This window comes from Rana temporaria, chromosome 2, assembly GCF_905171775.1.
Source record: "Rana temporaria chromosome 2, aRanTem1.1, whole genome shotgun sequence".
NCBI lineage: Eukaryota > Metazoa > Chordata > Amphibia > Anura > Ranidae > Rana > Rana temporaria.
In genome coordinates, this window is record NC_053490.1 from 387,316,412 (window position 1) to 387,331,979 (window position 15,568).

A 15,568-nucleotide genomic window follows, 5' to 3' on the forward strand; every position below is an offset into this window, starting at 1 on the left:
CTTCTGAGAAATCCTCACTTCCTGTTCTTCTGTCTGTAACTCCACACAGTAATGCAAGGCTTTCTCCCTGGTGTGGAGTGTCATGCTTGGCCCCTCCCTTGGTCTATAGGAGAGTCAGGACGCCCACTAACACACAGCTCCTTTCTCTATCTGCAATGTAGAGAGCGTCCTGGCTCTCCTGTAATCCTAGGGAGGGGGCGAGCACGACACTCCACACCAGGGAGGAAACCCTTGCATTACTGTGTGGAGTTACAGACAGAAGAACAGGAAGTGAGGATTTCTCAGAAGAAATAAGGACATTTAAAATAAAAATCTAAGGATGGGGTAAGTGAAGGAGGACTGCACTAAGGTAAAGGAAGCTATTTAGGAAAAAAAAATTGTACCTTTACAACCCCTTGCTTTAAAAAAAAAAATGGAAGCTGATTGGTTTCCATGCATAGCTGCACCAGATTTTGCACTCTCCAGTTTTAGTAAATCAACCCCAATATTATTATTTCAGAACAAAAAATGAGGCTATGTAAAGGTGGGTCATCAGTTCATAGCTTAAAGAAGAAAAAGCGCTATATTTGTCTGTAAAATATTTCTGCCTCAGCTCTGCAAAAAAATAAAAAGGAAACAAGATATTAATTAAAATGTCCTTGGTGATTAAAGACCAATGCCAACACTATTGACTACTACACAGTGGTTTCAGTGCGCTTCTAGCACTGAAGAACGAGATCCATTTGGCAAACGTAACTTTTGTAGTTGGATACGTTTTCTGTTTGCAGGAGATAGTGGCTCTAAAGAACTGGTAGTACCTCTCTCCAGCTCTACATGACTGGCAGGCATATACTCATTAATCATTCTTATTTGTGTTAAATTCAAAAATGTTATCTGAACATTTTAGATAAGGCATTTACCCAAAGGTATATTCTCTAATTATTTTCTGTAAGAAAGCAATATAAAATACAAGAAATATACTCTACCAAATACATAACGCAAGGCTGCCCATAAATGGCTCAAATAAGCAAGCAATGCTTTGGGGCAATTTTGTGCATGCTTGCAGTTATTAGGCCAATTTAATGTGCTAAAGGTGAAAACAAGTAGGATGTCGTTGGTGCTTATTATTGTATCAGTTGCCAGATCAGAGAAGACCTTTCTAGACACTGAGCAACAATTGTGGAGGGTCCTGATGTTCAGTCTACTCAAGTGAGGATAAGCACATTTATGGCCAGCCTCCAAGACACAATCACAAAGACAGTGGAAGACGATGTTGACTCTGGAGTCACTGTAGATCACAGAACTACGTGGCTGTAACAGAGGTAATCGATCAGCAAAACTGCAAGAGAAAAACATTTTTTTAGAGCATTAAAACTGATGAAACACATATATATGTATTCTATCATATTAGAGAGGTAAATACATTGCTAAAGAGGCAAAAAGTATTTTCATACTAAGAGCTTATAAATTGGATCTGCACTTAAAATGTACCTACCATTTATCGACTCCCTCTCCACCTCCTCTAACAAATATGTTTTGTTTTTCTTTCAGGAAGCAAGTACCTTTTTGTGACAGGTACCCGCTCCCACGTCTACCCCTCCCCGGCCGCAAACCTCCTGGGACAAAATGAATTAACTTTTTGAACAAATGTAGTGGGGTGCAATATGCTGGTCATTTTGCATTACCTTATTGAAAATTGTCAAAATTTATTTTTCAACTAATTCCAAATCATTTATTTCGGTCTCGGCTACATGTGAATTGAGTTTGGTGGTCTCAGCCCGGCTCCCGGTGGGTGTGCTTTGCGAGGTAAGCCTGCTTAGTACGCCCACCCCCCTCCCACAAAAACCACCACACTTACACACGCACTCGAAATTGGGTTAACATGCACGCACTTTGACCACGCGGTCTCTAAAAAGAGAGGCGAAGGACTAACGGGGGTGGTTGAGCGGGCTAGATCCTCTCACTCCCTTATAGGGAGTCCCTCTGCCCCATTGGGCTTCAAAGCGGAGCAGGTAGGGCGGGCTATGTGGAAGGACCCCCTCACACACCTGCCATTGCCACCCGGGGCATGGAGAAAGGTGGCAGAATGCCTCTGGGGGAGGCCTGCCTACTCCCAACTCCTGCAGTCCGGCTCCTCTCTCGAGTACACGCACAAAATACACTAAAAAAAAAAAAAAAAAAAGGAACAAAAAATAAATAAAAAATTGCCTGCCTATGATTTAATAATGGAAGTGAGTAGAGCTTCACCCCATTGACTATACTAAGGGCAATTTCCTTCCAGAGTGAAAATTTCCCCCTGCAAAGTGGACTGCTTTTAGTGAATCAACCCCATTGCATACAGAGAAATTATACTAATACAATTAAAAATAAAGAGGCATCAATTCTAATAGGTATTCATTAGCAAATGATGGCCTTAGTTAATAATAAGTTCTGATTCTAATGTGCAGTAACCAACATTTATTAATCAGAATCCATCATGTATTGATCTGATCTCTATAGCGTGAGTCAGTTGCATTTTTAAAAACTAGACCACATTTATTCAATAGACAAGTGGTTTGAAAAATATATTACTCTCCCATCAGTGCATCACTCCAAAGTAGTGAGGTTACCTATGGCGTTGTATTCCTTGTCTCCAAGTCTAATTATTTTATGGCAGTATTCCCAGATTGTCCTCTCAAATTCAGTTGTGAAATCTCCTTCTAGTACGAGTACTGTGTTTTTATTTATTTTAAACTGTTTGTGAATGATTTTTGAGTGCAGTTTTTGGCTCATTTCCCTAACCTAGGTCCCTCCTGTGGGACACGTGATGTGTGAATGTAAACTGCAATTGATGAGACACAGCCTGGAATGTGATTGTGCAGCTGTGAGTTTGTTTTTTGTATTTGGAACGTGTACAAGTGTGTGCATGTATGTGTAACGGTACCCTCCGTAGGGGCTGCTAAGTGTAGTAGTCCGTCTGTCACCCTGCCCAGCCAGGCACACACTTTTCAAGCATCCAGAGACATGAAAGCAGTCCTTGCACTTAATCTTTTTTTTGTATTTTATTGAGGGGGATTTAACTTGGATAGGGATAGGAAACTTATGAGATGCCCAGATAATTGACAGTCAAAATTGGGACCAACTATATACACCACGATATATATAATCTCCTCTTCTCCTCCTGCACTTCCTTGCTTGCAGAGCCCAGGTCCGAGGTCACACCCCCCCCCCCCCCCCCTCCAGACTAATTGGTTACACTCAAGGGCCACCGACAGCCTAACACTTCATCTCCAGCTTCCACCTAAACTCCACTGCCCCAGCTAGGCTGACCCTATTCTGCCAACCCATCTGTTGGGGATTGATCAAGGCCCTCAGAATACTCCAAGCAGCTCCTCCTCACCTCCACACCCATTCTTAGGGAAGTTTTGAGCAAGTTCCAAAAGTAGGGGGAGGTCTCAGAGATGCTGCATGTGAGTCATCCAGCCCTCCTTGAGTCACTTAAACCCCGACCCAGAAAAACAAAGGCTTGGCTACCAGCCAAGCCAAATAATTTACCTATTAAAGTGATTGTAAACTTTTTTTTTTTTTTAATATCAAACATGTTATACTTACCTGCTTTGTGCGATTTTGCACAGAACAGCCCCGATCCTCCTCTTCTGGGGTCTCCCGTTGGCGCTCCTGGCTCCTTCTCCCTTCAGAAGACCTGTCCGGTCTTGACCCCGAGCCACGCTGAGTGTCCGTTGACACACACAGCGTGGCTTTGCCACACACTTCACTCCCTCCTCACAGGCTGTGATTGACAGCAGCAGTAGCCGATGACTCCTACTGCTGCCTTTTCAGTGACAGTGTGCACACCGCTGGATTGAGATTGGGATCAGGAAAGTATAAGGAAGGGCTGGGGATCAGGGAATCCTGTGCACAGAAGGTTTTTCACTTTAATGTAGAGAATGCATTAGGAGGGCAAAAAGCCCTTTACCTTTACAACCACTTTAAATTTACATCCTAGAACTACATGAAATTGTATTACAATCTAGGGGAATTACATTTTATCCAAAATAAGATGTTTAATCTTAGAGGAGGGAAGCAAACGTAATTATTAAATACGGAATATGTTTATAGGCTAAATATATTATCCACAAAGAGTTGATAATCATTCTGATTTACTGAGAACCATCAAACAGCAGGCCCCCAACCCAGGGCTGGACTGGGACAAAAATTTGGCCCTGGACTTCATCCAGACTGGCCCACTTTCACAGGTCTCTCCCATGGCGGCCGGACAACTCCCGCAACCCCCCCCCTGGCCACCCGAACCCCCTCTCCCCCTTCACTAGCCATTCTACTTTATTAGATACTAGTACTCTTATAGGCAGTACCAGTGGGGAAGCTAGACATTATTTCACCCGGGGCAAAGAATCAGTTTGGTGCCCCCCCTTATGGGACAAGATTAGGCAGAAGTGAGAAACTCCCAGGCCATAGCTGTTGAGTCAGCTGTCTGTCCCCTCCTCCATGCTTCTCTGTTACCCCCAGGTAAGCACTGCAGGAAGGGAGAGACAGAGAAGCGGAGGGGGGCGGCAGTCCGCTGTCACTGAAGCCGGCCCACTGAGCCATCGGCCCACCGGGAAACTCCCTGTAGTCCCAATGGCCAGCCCATCCCTGCCCCAACCTATACTCCAGTGGGACAATTGACTGTAGGAAATGTTTCCAAATGTGCCTCTTTTATCCTACAGGCATCCTCTGAATTTCTGAACTTATTTGAGGTTCTTAACCAAATCTCAATAAAAAAGCCAATCGTTATGCAAAACCAAAGGATGCGAGTTGTGACTAACCAAATACAAATACTGGACTCACAGTGGTACTATCACATCACAGGCCATTTGTTGTGTGCCTCAAAAACATTCACATAATACTGCACACAAAGTATCCCTACAGAAGGATTATTATTAGGGAAACAAAACAAAACTGTGCGCTGAATATGTAAAGGCATTTTTGATAAAATTGACATGATTCATTTTTTTTTCATTCAACCAGTGGGTTGAACAAAAATAAATAAAAATATCCAATACCCCCATTACAATCGATGTGGATGGGGAAATCCTCCTACTGTGCTATTGCATCCTGTTGGCAAGGAGCCTTCCCCACTGGCAGAATACAATGGTCAGTGTTGCCAGCTATAACCGGTGGCACAGATAATTTTTTGGAAAAACCCAACAAGCTGTCATTTGTTAGATTGACTTGTGTACAACCAGCTAGTCCATACAAGGATCGAAATTCAGCCAGTTCCCGCTGAAAGACAGGGGTCATGGCACCATCTGCCACAAAGGACAGACCTCTTATACATTTGTCATTGTACTGCTAATGAGCATCTATTACCGCCAATACCCATCCTTTGTTAATGATGACATTTGCATTTTATCAGTATACCATTGACCTTTTAGACTATTTTATGTGGTAACATAACAAACACCAGCTGCTTTTGATGCTTTTGGGGAAGGTGATGTATTTGATAAGTAAAAATATTAAAGTGGTATTAAACCACAAACCAGAAATGTAATATATTGTATCTTAGCAGTCATTAAAGGAGTTGTAAAGGCAGAAGGTTTTTTTTATCTTAATGCACCCAGCGATGTCCACGATCCCCTCCACTCCACAAACTTTTAATTTTGTGGGAATTTCAGAGACCTGGTTCAACAGCTCTCATGATTGGCTGGCAACCATTCAAGGGTATTCCCTTTATCGCAGGCATAGAGAGGGTAAAAAAAGGGGAGGGGTATGCCCATATACCAAGAATAATGTTCAAGTGAATGTGAGAGATGACATCAATAAGGGAGCTAGGGAGGAGGTGGAATCCTTATGGGTAGAGCTCCAAAGGGATGAAGCTAAGGGGGAAATAAGATGGACCTCCTATCACAATTTGGATTAGCAGCAAGGATGGGAAGTGTTATCATGGGGGATTTTAATTAACCAGACATAGACTGGGTGGAGGGAACCACGCATTCGTGGTTCCCTCCCGTGAGGCCTCGTACACACGACCGATACCGGTCGTGTGTACATTTTCGTTGAGGAAACTGTCGAGAAACTCGACGAGCCAAAAAGAGAGCAAGTTCTCTATTTCCTCGACGGGAATGGAGAAACTTGCCTTGTCGAGTTCCTCGACAGCCTGACAAGGAACTCGACGAGGAAAACGATGTGTTTCGCCCGTCGAGTTCCTCGGTCGTGTGTACGAGGCTTGAGGCTCGTCAGTTCCTAAATGTCTTGCAGGACAATTCCATGGGTCAGATGATAGACGCACCAACTAGAAACAAGGGGTTACTAGATCTACTGATTACCAACAATACAGACCTGATTATGGATGTGGAAATACAAGGCAATTTAGGAAACAGTGATCACAGGTCGATTGGCTTCAGTATAAATCACACAAATAGGAAACACAAGGGGAACACAAAGATGCTGAATTTCAGAAGAGCTAACTTCCCTAAACTACGAACCTTGCTAGAAGATATAAATCGGGAAAAAATCTTAGACACAAAGAACACAGAGGAGAGATGGGTTTGCTTTAAGGGCATTAGCCAGTGCATCCCATTGGGAATTAAATTTAAAAGAGCGAAAAAAAGTCCTGGATGGCTTAACTCATGGGTGCTCAACCTGTGGCCCTCCAGCTGTTGCAGAACTATAAATCCCATCATGCCTCTGCCTTTGGGAGTCATGCAGACTGGCCCACTTTCACAGGTCTCTCCCATGGCGGCCGGACAACTCCCGCAACCCCCCCCCTGGCCACCCGAACCCCCTCTCCCCCTTCACTAGCCATTCTACTTTATTAGATACTAGTACTCTTATAGGCAGTACCAGTGGGGAAGCTAGACATTATTTCACCCGGGGCAAAGAATCAGTTTGGTGCCCCCCCTTATGGGACAAGATTAGGCAGAAGTGAGAAACTCCCAGGCCATAGCTGTTGAGTCAGCTGTCTGTCCCCTCCTCCATGCTTCTCTGTTACCCCCAGGTAAGCACTGCAGGAAGGGAGAGACAGAGAAGCGGAGGGGGGCGGCAGTCCGCTGTCACTGAAGCCGGCCCACTGAGCCATCGGCCCACCGGGAAACTCCCTGTAGTCCCAATGGCCAGCCCATCCCTGCCCCAACCTATACTCCAGTGGGACAATTGACTGTAGGAAATGTTTCCAAATGTGCCTCTTTTATCCTACAGGCATCCTCTGAATTTCTGAACTTATTTGAGGTTCTTAACCAAATCTCAATAAAAAAGCCAATCGTTATGCAAAACCAAAGGATGCGAGTTGTGACTAACCAAATACAAATACTGGACTCACAGTGGTACTATCACATCACAGGCCATTTGTTGTGTGCCTCAAAAACATTCACATAATACTGCACACAAAGTATCCCTACAGAAGGATTATTATTAGGGAAACAAAACAAAACTGTGCGCTGAATATGTAAAGGCATTTTTGATAAAATTGACATGATTCATTTTTTTTTCATTCAACCAGTGGGTTGAACAAAAATAAATAAAAATATCCAATACCCCCATTACAATCGATGTGGATGGGGAAATCCTCCTACTGTGCTATTGCATCCTGTTGGCAAGGAGCCTTCCCCACTGGCAGAATACAATGGTCAGTGTTGCCAGCTATAACCGGTGGCACAGATAATTTTTGGAAAAACCCAACAAGCTGTCATTTGTTAGATTGACTTGTGTACAACCAGCTAGTCCATACAAGGATCGAAATTCAGCCAGTTCCCGCTGAAAGACAGGGGTCATGGCACCATCTGCCACAAAGGACAGACCTCTTATACATTTGTCATTGTACTGCTAATGAGCATCTATTACCGCCAATACCCATCCTTTGTTAATGATGACATTTGCATTTTATCAGTATACCATTGACCTTTTAGACTATTTTATGTGGTAACATAACAAACACCAGCTGCTTTTGATGCTTTTGGGGAAGGTGATGTATTTGATAAGTAAAAATATTAAAGTGGTATTAAACCACAAACCAGAAATGTAATATATTGTATCTTAGCAGTCATTAAAGGAGTTGTAAAGGCAGAAGGTTTTTTTTATCTTAATGCACCCAGCGATGTCCACGATCCCCTCCACTCCACAAACTTTTAATTTTGTGGGAATTTCAGAGACCTGGTTCAACAGCTCTCATGATTGGCTGGCAACCATTCAAGGGTATTCCCTTTATCGCAGGCATAGAGAGGGTAAAAAAAGGGGAGGGGTATGCCCATATACCAAGAATAATGTTCAAGTGAATGTGAGAGATGACATCAATAAGGGAGCTAGGGAGGAGGTGGAATCCTTATGGGTAGAGCTCCAAAGGGATGAAGCTAAGGGGGAAATAAGATGGACCTCCTATCACAATTTGGATTAGCAGCAAGGATGGGAAGTGTTATCATGGGGGATTTTAATTAACCAGACATAGACTGGGTGGAGGGAACCACGCATTCGTGGTTCCCTCCCGTGAGGCCTCGTACACACGACCGATACCGGTCGTGTGTACATTTTCGTTGAGGAAACTGTCGAGAAACTCGACGAGCCAAAAAGAGAGCAAGTTCTCTATTTCCTCGACGGGAATGGAGAAACTTGCCTTGTCGAGTTCCTCGACAGCCTGACAAGGAACTCGACGAGGAAAACGATGTGTTTCGCCCGTCGAGTTCCTCGGTCGTGTGTACGAGGCTTGAGGCTCGTCAGTTCCTAAATGTCTTGCAGGACAATTCCATGGGTCAGATGATAGACGCACCAACTAGAAACAAGGGGTTACTAGATCTACTGATTACCAACAATACAGACCTGATTATGGATGTGGAAATACAAGGCAATTTAGGAAACAGTGATCACAGGTCGATTGGCTTCAGTATAAATCACACAAATAGGAAACACAAGGGGAACACAAAGATGCTGAATTTCAGAAGAGCTAACTTCCCTAAACTACGAACCTTGCTAGAAGATATAAATCGGGAAAAAATCTTAGACACAAAGAACACAGAGGAGAGATGGGTTTGCTTTAAGGGCATTAGCCAGTGCATCCCATTGGGAAATAAATTTAAAAGAGCGAAAAAAAGTCCTGGATGGCTTAACTCATGGGTGCTCAACCTGTGGCCCTCCAGCTGTTGCAGAACTATAAATCCCATCATGCCTCTGCCTTTGGGAGTCATGCTATCAGCCTTGCAATGCCTCATGGGACTTGTGGTCCTGCAACAGCTGGAGGGCCACAGGTTGAGCACCCATGGCTTAACGTTAATGTAAAAATGCATAAAAGCAAAATACAAGGCTGAGGGATGATCACCAGCATTTAGACCTTACAAAGAATGCAACAAGATATGTAAGGGTGCAATTAGGGCGCTTAAGATAAAACACGAAAGACACATAGGGGAGGAGAGTATATAAACTATAAATAAAGGGAGGACAGACCATATTGTCCCCATAAAGAATGAGGAAGGACATCTGGTTACAAAGGATGGGGAGATGGCAAAGGTATTGAATTTATTCTTCTCCTCAGTCTTCACTAGGGAATCGGGGGGGGGGGGGGCTTCCTCATGACACATCACAGGAAGCACCCTAATGGCTAGCAGAGGACAGAATTAGAAATAGACCTGGGAAACTTACCATTAATAAATCACCGGGATGGTTTGCACCCAAGGGTACTTAGGGAACTCAGTCAAGTAATTGCCAGACCATTGTTCCTAATTTTTACTGACAGTTTCCTGACTGGAATGGTACCAGCTGATTGGAGAAAAGCCAATGTAACGCCAATATTTAAAAAGGGCCAAAATACATCCCTGGGAAATAAAGACCAGTTAGCCTAACATCAATAGTATGCAAGCTCTTGGCAGGGATGATAAGGGACTATATACAAGATTTTAGTTATGAAAACGGTATCATTAGCAGTAATCAACATGGATTCCCGTCCTCTCTGGATCACAATGTGATGATGTCAGATGAGGAGTGGCGTGCTGACGTCATTGCGTGGTGATCTCAAGAGGGTGGGTGTTTGCTAGCCAGACAGCTTTTAACCTTGATGTTTTATTATTCACTTCTTATGTAAGTGCAACCTTTTATTTTAATAAACCTGTGTGATACGATTTACACTATGGTGAGCTCTTTCCTTTTTGGGTAAATTGCCTGGTACACGTCCATGATCACTGAATAACCGAGTCTTCCTGGTCGATTGGCAGGTGTCCTTCCCTTATCATACTAAACATCTGTCTGTGAGCTGCCATCCTGGATAAAGGCCTTGGCTGGGTTGATAGCCACAAGCTTATGATAGCTTGCCTTCCGGTAAGCATGCACTTTATGTGGTGGAGGTTCACGAGTTTGTAGCGGTGTTGAGGGCTGTTTCAATATTTTGAAAGAGTATGCACATTCATCTGTGTTATATGGACTAATTTTACACATCGATGTTTATCCAATTTTTACTTGTTTAGCGCGGCTCCTTTGAAACTCTTTATGAATTCCCCTCAATTAATTTTACTACAGTACAGGTGTTCAGAAACCCAGGCTACTCGTTGGTTTGAGCCCACATTTTTGCACAATACTGCCTGACAAAGAACTAGAAGATGATAAAAAGAAAAGGAATGTAATGATATTAACTGGACTACTAACCTTCCAGCGGTGGCCACACTCATTGCAAAGTACAAAAGTTGTCATTGGCTCATCTGCACTGCGTGTCTGCACCTAAAGGAGACAAGGTATTGACAAGTTATTGAGAATGACACTGCCCTGTCCCACCAGAAATTATTCAGACTTTACTGCGCTGAAAGGTTCTTATTGTCAAAATGGACTCTATGAAATCTTATTATATCTTGGCCACACTTTCAAGCACTATATGGCAGCAATTACTCTTAGTGCTCATGTGCCTTGCATCTCCTACAGGGTGCTCTGGGTCCGCGAGCGCCCACACACTGACTGTAATCGCACGCTGATCACAGGCAAAAGGCACATAGTCATTCTGTATAGACATATTCAGGTTTTTTTTTTGTATATGATCCTTTAAGATTTTACAGTGTGAAGTTGATTTATAAAAGGCAATTAGGCAATTAGACTGTGCACTTTGCAAGTGCAGTTGCTTCAGAGCTTAGTGCATGAGGGGAAGCTCAGCTGACTTTCATCCTCCAATCATATGCAAGCAAAACATTTTTTTTTTTTTTTTCTGCATGTGATAAGGTATTCTTCAACTGAGTCTTCCCCTGGAGGAGACCCTATCTCCTGATTTTGGCATAGGTGTCACTGCTACGAGACATCACAAATTCGTAGAGACACAGTGAGTAACACTACCTGTGATTATAGTTGCCATTAAAAGTCCCCACTACAGTTCTCAGATCAGCAGATGACCTTAATCAAGAGCACCTAAGTTGGCTTATCAGAACTCCCCCCAGCACTGCCACTGATCCCACCCCCCCTCCCCCACCAGCACTGCCACTAATTCCAGCAGCCCACCAGCACTGCCACTCATCCCATTCCCCCCACCAAGGAGTAAGAGATGGAATAAAAATAGAGAATACATGGAAGGGAGAGGAAAAGAGGAGGAGGAACAAAAAAAAGGGAAGAGAAAGAACAAGAAGGATGGGTAGAGAGAGGGATGGGGGAAAAAAATAAAAAATAGCATAGAGAGAGATAAATTGGAAAGAAAGGCGAACAAAGAGAAAGAGTAGTACATCCTTAAATGTACCATAAGGTATTAATACTGTACGAGTGGAAGAGACTCAGGGAGTGCTAAATGTCCGTGGGTTAGGGGCGCAAAATACTTGTCTTGCCTTGGATGCGGACAACCCATGCTACAAAAATAATTTTACTGTTAGGGGTCCCCACAACTTGGGAAATGTTATCAAGGGGTCATGGCATTAAACGGTTGAGAACCACTGCTCTATAGCTTTCCTGAATGGCCTTAAAGTAAATCTAAAGAGAAAAAAACGTTTTTTTCGTTTTGGATAGAGTAAGAAAAGCTTATAACCCCTGTGAGTTTTTGCCATCTCCCATTGGGGAGATTTCCCTTCGCTTCTTGTCCCATAGCCAAAACAGGACATAAGAAGAAACCCCCTCCAAAGTGAGGGACTCCAGGTTGAGTCAGGGTATTTCTGATATAAAATTATCAATGATATGAACATCAATGAGATTTGCAGTCTAACTTCATACCTACCCAGCATTTCAAGTGTTTAGCAGTCTCAGAACTGAAAGAACCTGAGGAATAATTTTCAAGACGATTAAGCCTGCCAGGACGCACTTGAATGAATATTCTTACAATGTTAAAGCAACGCTGTCACTATACAAAATAATCCAGCAAAGAATGGTTACTTACCTTTCCACCTGCCCCACATCTCTTACTGGTTTCTACTGCCAACCTCCAATGAAAAGTGCAAGCAGCGAGGGGCCCATGAGATAGACATTTCTGGATGGGCCAGTTTCTCAGTAGACTTTGGAGAACTCTTCGAATCAGAGTGGTGTTAGGCAGCAGGAAAGGTGAGCATTTACCTTCCACTTTTACAGGTAGGCTTTGCACGTAATTTGTTTGTACAGCAACAGGATCGCTTTAATACCAAAGCAGTTGAGCACCAGTGTTTTACTCATCGCCTACAGTTGCTCTGCAAGAATGTTTCTATTTTAATTATCAGCGGTATTTGTGCAACCTGGAGTTAAACCATAATGACAACAGCAATAATTGTAATTAATATGAATCTAGTGTGACATGCCTGGTTGTAGGAGCAATTTTTCTTCTTGCACTTATCACATTGAAGCAAGTCTGTCTGAGTTCCTCCAGTCTTTGCCATCTGATGTTCTCTAATGGCTACTTGTGTCAGCGTATTCCTGAGCTCCTTCAGCTCTTCACTTGCCATAGCCTGTCATTCAAGAGTGGTCCAAGTCACTTACTAGAGTATGCTTTCTTGGAAGAAGTATAACAGTCAGGAGAAAACAAAAATTCACAATTCCGCAAGAAAAACACAAGTCCATGATGTGAAAATAATGTACCCCAGCAAAGTAAATATAGTCAAAGCTTCTTTCCTTGGTAGAATAGATATCTATTATAATATTGGATTTAATTAATCTTTACACATTTGCACTATAGAATGTAAATGAAAAGTTTCTTATTAATATAGTTATTATTAAGTTCTTAAATTTTTGTATGTAATAAGCAATAACAAAAACAAAATAAAAATTACTTGATTTAAAAAAAAAATAGTCAAAGTTATATTCTGGCCAAATTAAATTTACACACATTTTTGCAGTTCTGTATTTAATAGTAAATTCTTAAATATCTTTTAAAATACAAACAGTGTAAGTACCCTAATAACATGAGCCATGCTGATTGAAGGAGAGCCAAGACATAAGAATAAGGCAGTCAGTGTGCTGCTTGTCCATTCACTGTCCATTCACTATCCAGTCACAGGGTGGGATTAGGTGGGGGGGGGGTGGAGACCTGTATATCAAAGTGATATTGTAACAAAGAAAGACCAGGTCCCCATTCCTGCTAGGCAGGGCTGTGCTTTTTGGGCGGAACTGTGTAAATCTCAGGAATAGATAAAAAGAAATACAAATCCTGATGGGTAAAACAGCTCTTATATTTGTATCTTATCTGCATATTTAGAAGTTTGCATGGGAGTTCAGCTTTAAATACACTATAATCTCAAAAGTATTGGTACGCCTGCCTTTACACGTACATGAACTTTAATGGCATTCCAGTCTAAGGCCCCATACACACGATAGAATCCATCCGCTGAAAAATCCCAGCGAATGGGTTTCAGCGGATAGATCCTATGGTGTGTACACTCCAGCGGATCTTTTTCCGCGGATATTTATCCCCTGGGATGGATTCCAGCAGATAAATATTTGCTGACATGCTAAACAAATCTATCCGCTGGTCTGTATAGACTCACCGGATCCATCCGTCCGAAGGGATCCCCCGCATGCGTCGTAATGATTCGACGCATGCGTGGAATTCCTTATATGACAGCGTCGCGCACGTCGCCGCGTCATAATCGCGGTGACGGCGCGACACGTCATCGCCAGAGGATTTCGGCGCGGATTTCAATGCGATGGTGAGTACACTCCATCGCATGGAAATCCGCACAAATCCTCGAGAGGATTTATCCGCGGAAACGGTCCGCTGGACCGTATTCGCGGATAAATCCTCTCGTGTGTATGGGGCCTTAGTCTGTAGGGTTCAATATTGAGTTGGCCTATAACAGCTTCAACTCTTCTGGAAAGAGTGTGTCTATGGGAATGTTTGACCATTGTTCCAGAAGCCCATTTGTGAGATTAGACACTGATGTTGAACGAGAATGCCTGGCTCGCAGTCTCCGCTCTAATTCATCCCAAAGGTGTTCTATCGGGTCGAGGTCAGGACTTTGTGCTGGCCAGTCAAGCTCCTCCACCCCGAACTCGCTCATCAATGTCTTTATGGACCTTGATTTGTGCAGAAGTCCAAATCATTTGGTGGAGGAGGGATTATGGTGTGGGGTTGTTTTTCAGGGGTTGGGCTTTGCCTGTTAGTTCCAGTGAAGGGAAATCTCAAGGCGTCAGCATAGGACAAAGGGTGGGCTAACTCAATATTGAACCCTACGGACTAAGACTGGGATGCCATTAAAGTTCATGTGCATTTTGTCTGTTACTCTCTATTTTATGTTTTCTCAATAAAGACCAAAAAAAGTTCATGTGCGTTTAAAGGCAGGCTTCCCAATACTTTTGACAATATCATGTATATGCAGCCACCAACCAGGATGGAAGATTCACATGTCATGGCCTGAATATAGAAGATCTGAAAATGTCAGCACTGGCCAAAAGGGGGCATGGCCTTCTAGGTAAAAAAAAAAAAAAAAATACAAAATGTTGGACATCCTATGCTGGACAAACTTATAGTTATTGTGAGATGTGTGTCACTGTTTTATTTTTAGATCTCCACATTCACACTCCACAGACCATGACATGCACATCTTACATTGTTATTGTATACTGTATATTTTACTATATTTGCTTTATGAAATATTGTATCATGCTATGGCAGTGACCTTTTGTTTGTTTTTTTCAGTAGCATATGAATTTTTTTTCCCTGAGTGTTTTGCCAGATGGCCAGCGGAGAATGATTAATAAGCTCTCCCACGACTGAAAATACAAATTCGATTTTTATTGTGGATACGGCTGTTGCAGTTTATATTATATAATTGTATCTATTTGATATGATATCATAATTGTGGTTCAATATTCAGAGCACTGCTTTGGTTTGGCAGAAGATAACAATAAAAGGAACATGGGATTTGATTTGCTTAAATTCATTTTAATGTTGAGAAATTAGAAAGTTATATATTGTGCGTAGTGCATATAGTTTTTTTTTGGGGGGGGGGGGGGTCAAAGGTTTGCTTTGGAGTTATTTTATTTTATATTTTAAGGCGTCAATGCAGAGTCCCCCCGAGTCGCCCCCAAAGTCGTACAAGAACCAAGTCGGAGCGACTTGCATCGCTCCTATTAGAACGGTTCTATTGAATACAATGGGACGCGACTTGTCAGGCGGCTGAGTCGCCTGACGAGTCGCCCCAGTGTGAACCGGCTCTAAAGCTGTCCAGGGATAGTTTTAACATAACTGTTTTTACTGTACATAGAAATT

At 42.8% G+C, this 15,568-nt stretch overlaps 1 protein-coding gene across 4 annotated transcripts in view; it reads right to left on the reverse strand.

The window, feature by feature from the left end:
• Window positions 1-459: 459 nt before the first annotated feature.
• Window positions 460-15,568, reverse strand: part of LOC120927347 (transcription elongation factor A protein 2-like) — a 188,665-nt gene continuing 173,556 nt past the window's right edge. For all 4 annotated transcript variants that reach the window (XM_040337946.1, XM_040337948.1, XM_040337947.1 and 1 more), the window contains 3 exons: window positions 12,663-12,809; window positions 10,579-10,650; window positions 460-1,318 (listed from right to left, as the gene is read on the reverse strand). In XM_040337946.1, the coding sequence (XP_040193880.1) occupies window positions 1,310-1,318; window positions 10,579-10,650; window positions 12,663-12,809 (228 nt within the window). In that variant the 3' untranslated portion in view covers window positions 460-1,309. The remainder of the gene's footprint in view (window positions 1,319-10,578; window positions 10,651-12,662; window positions 12,810-15,568) is intronic.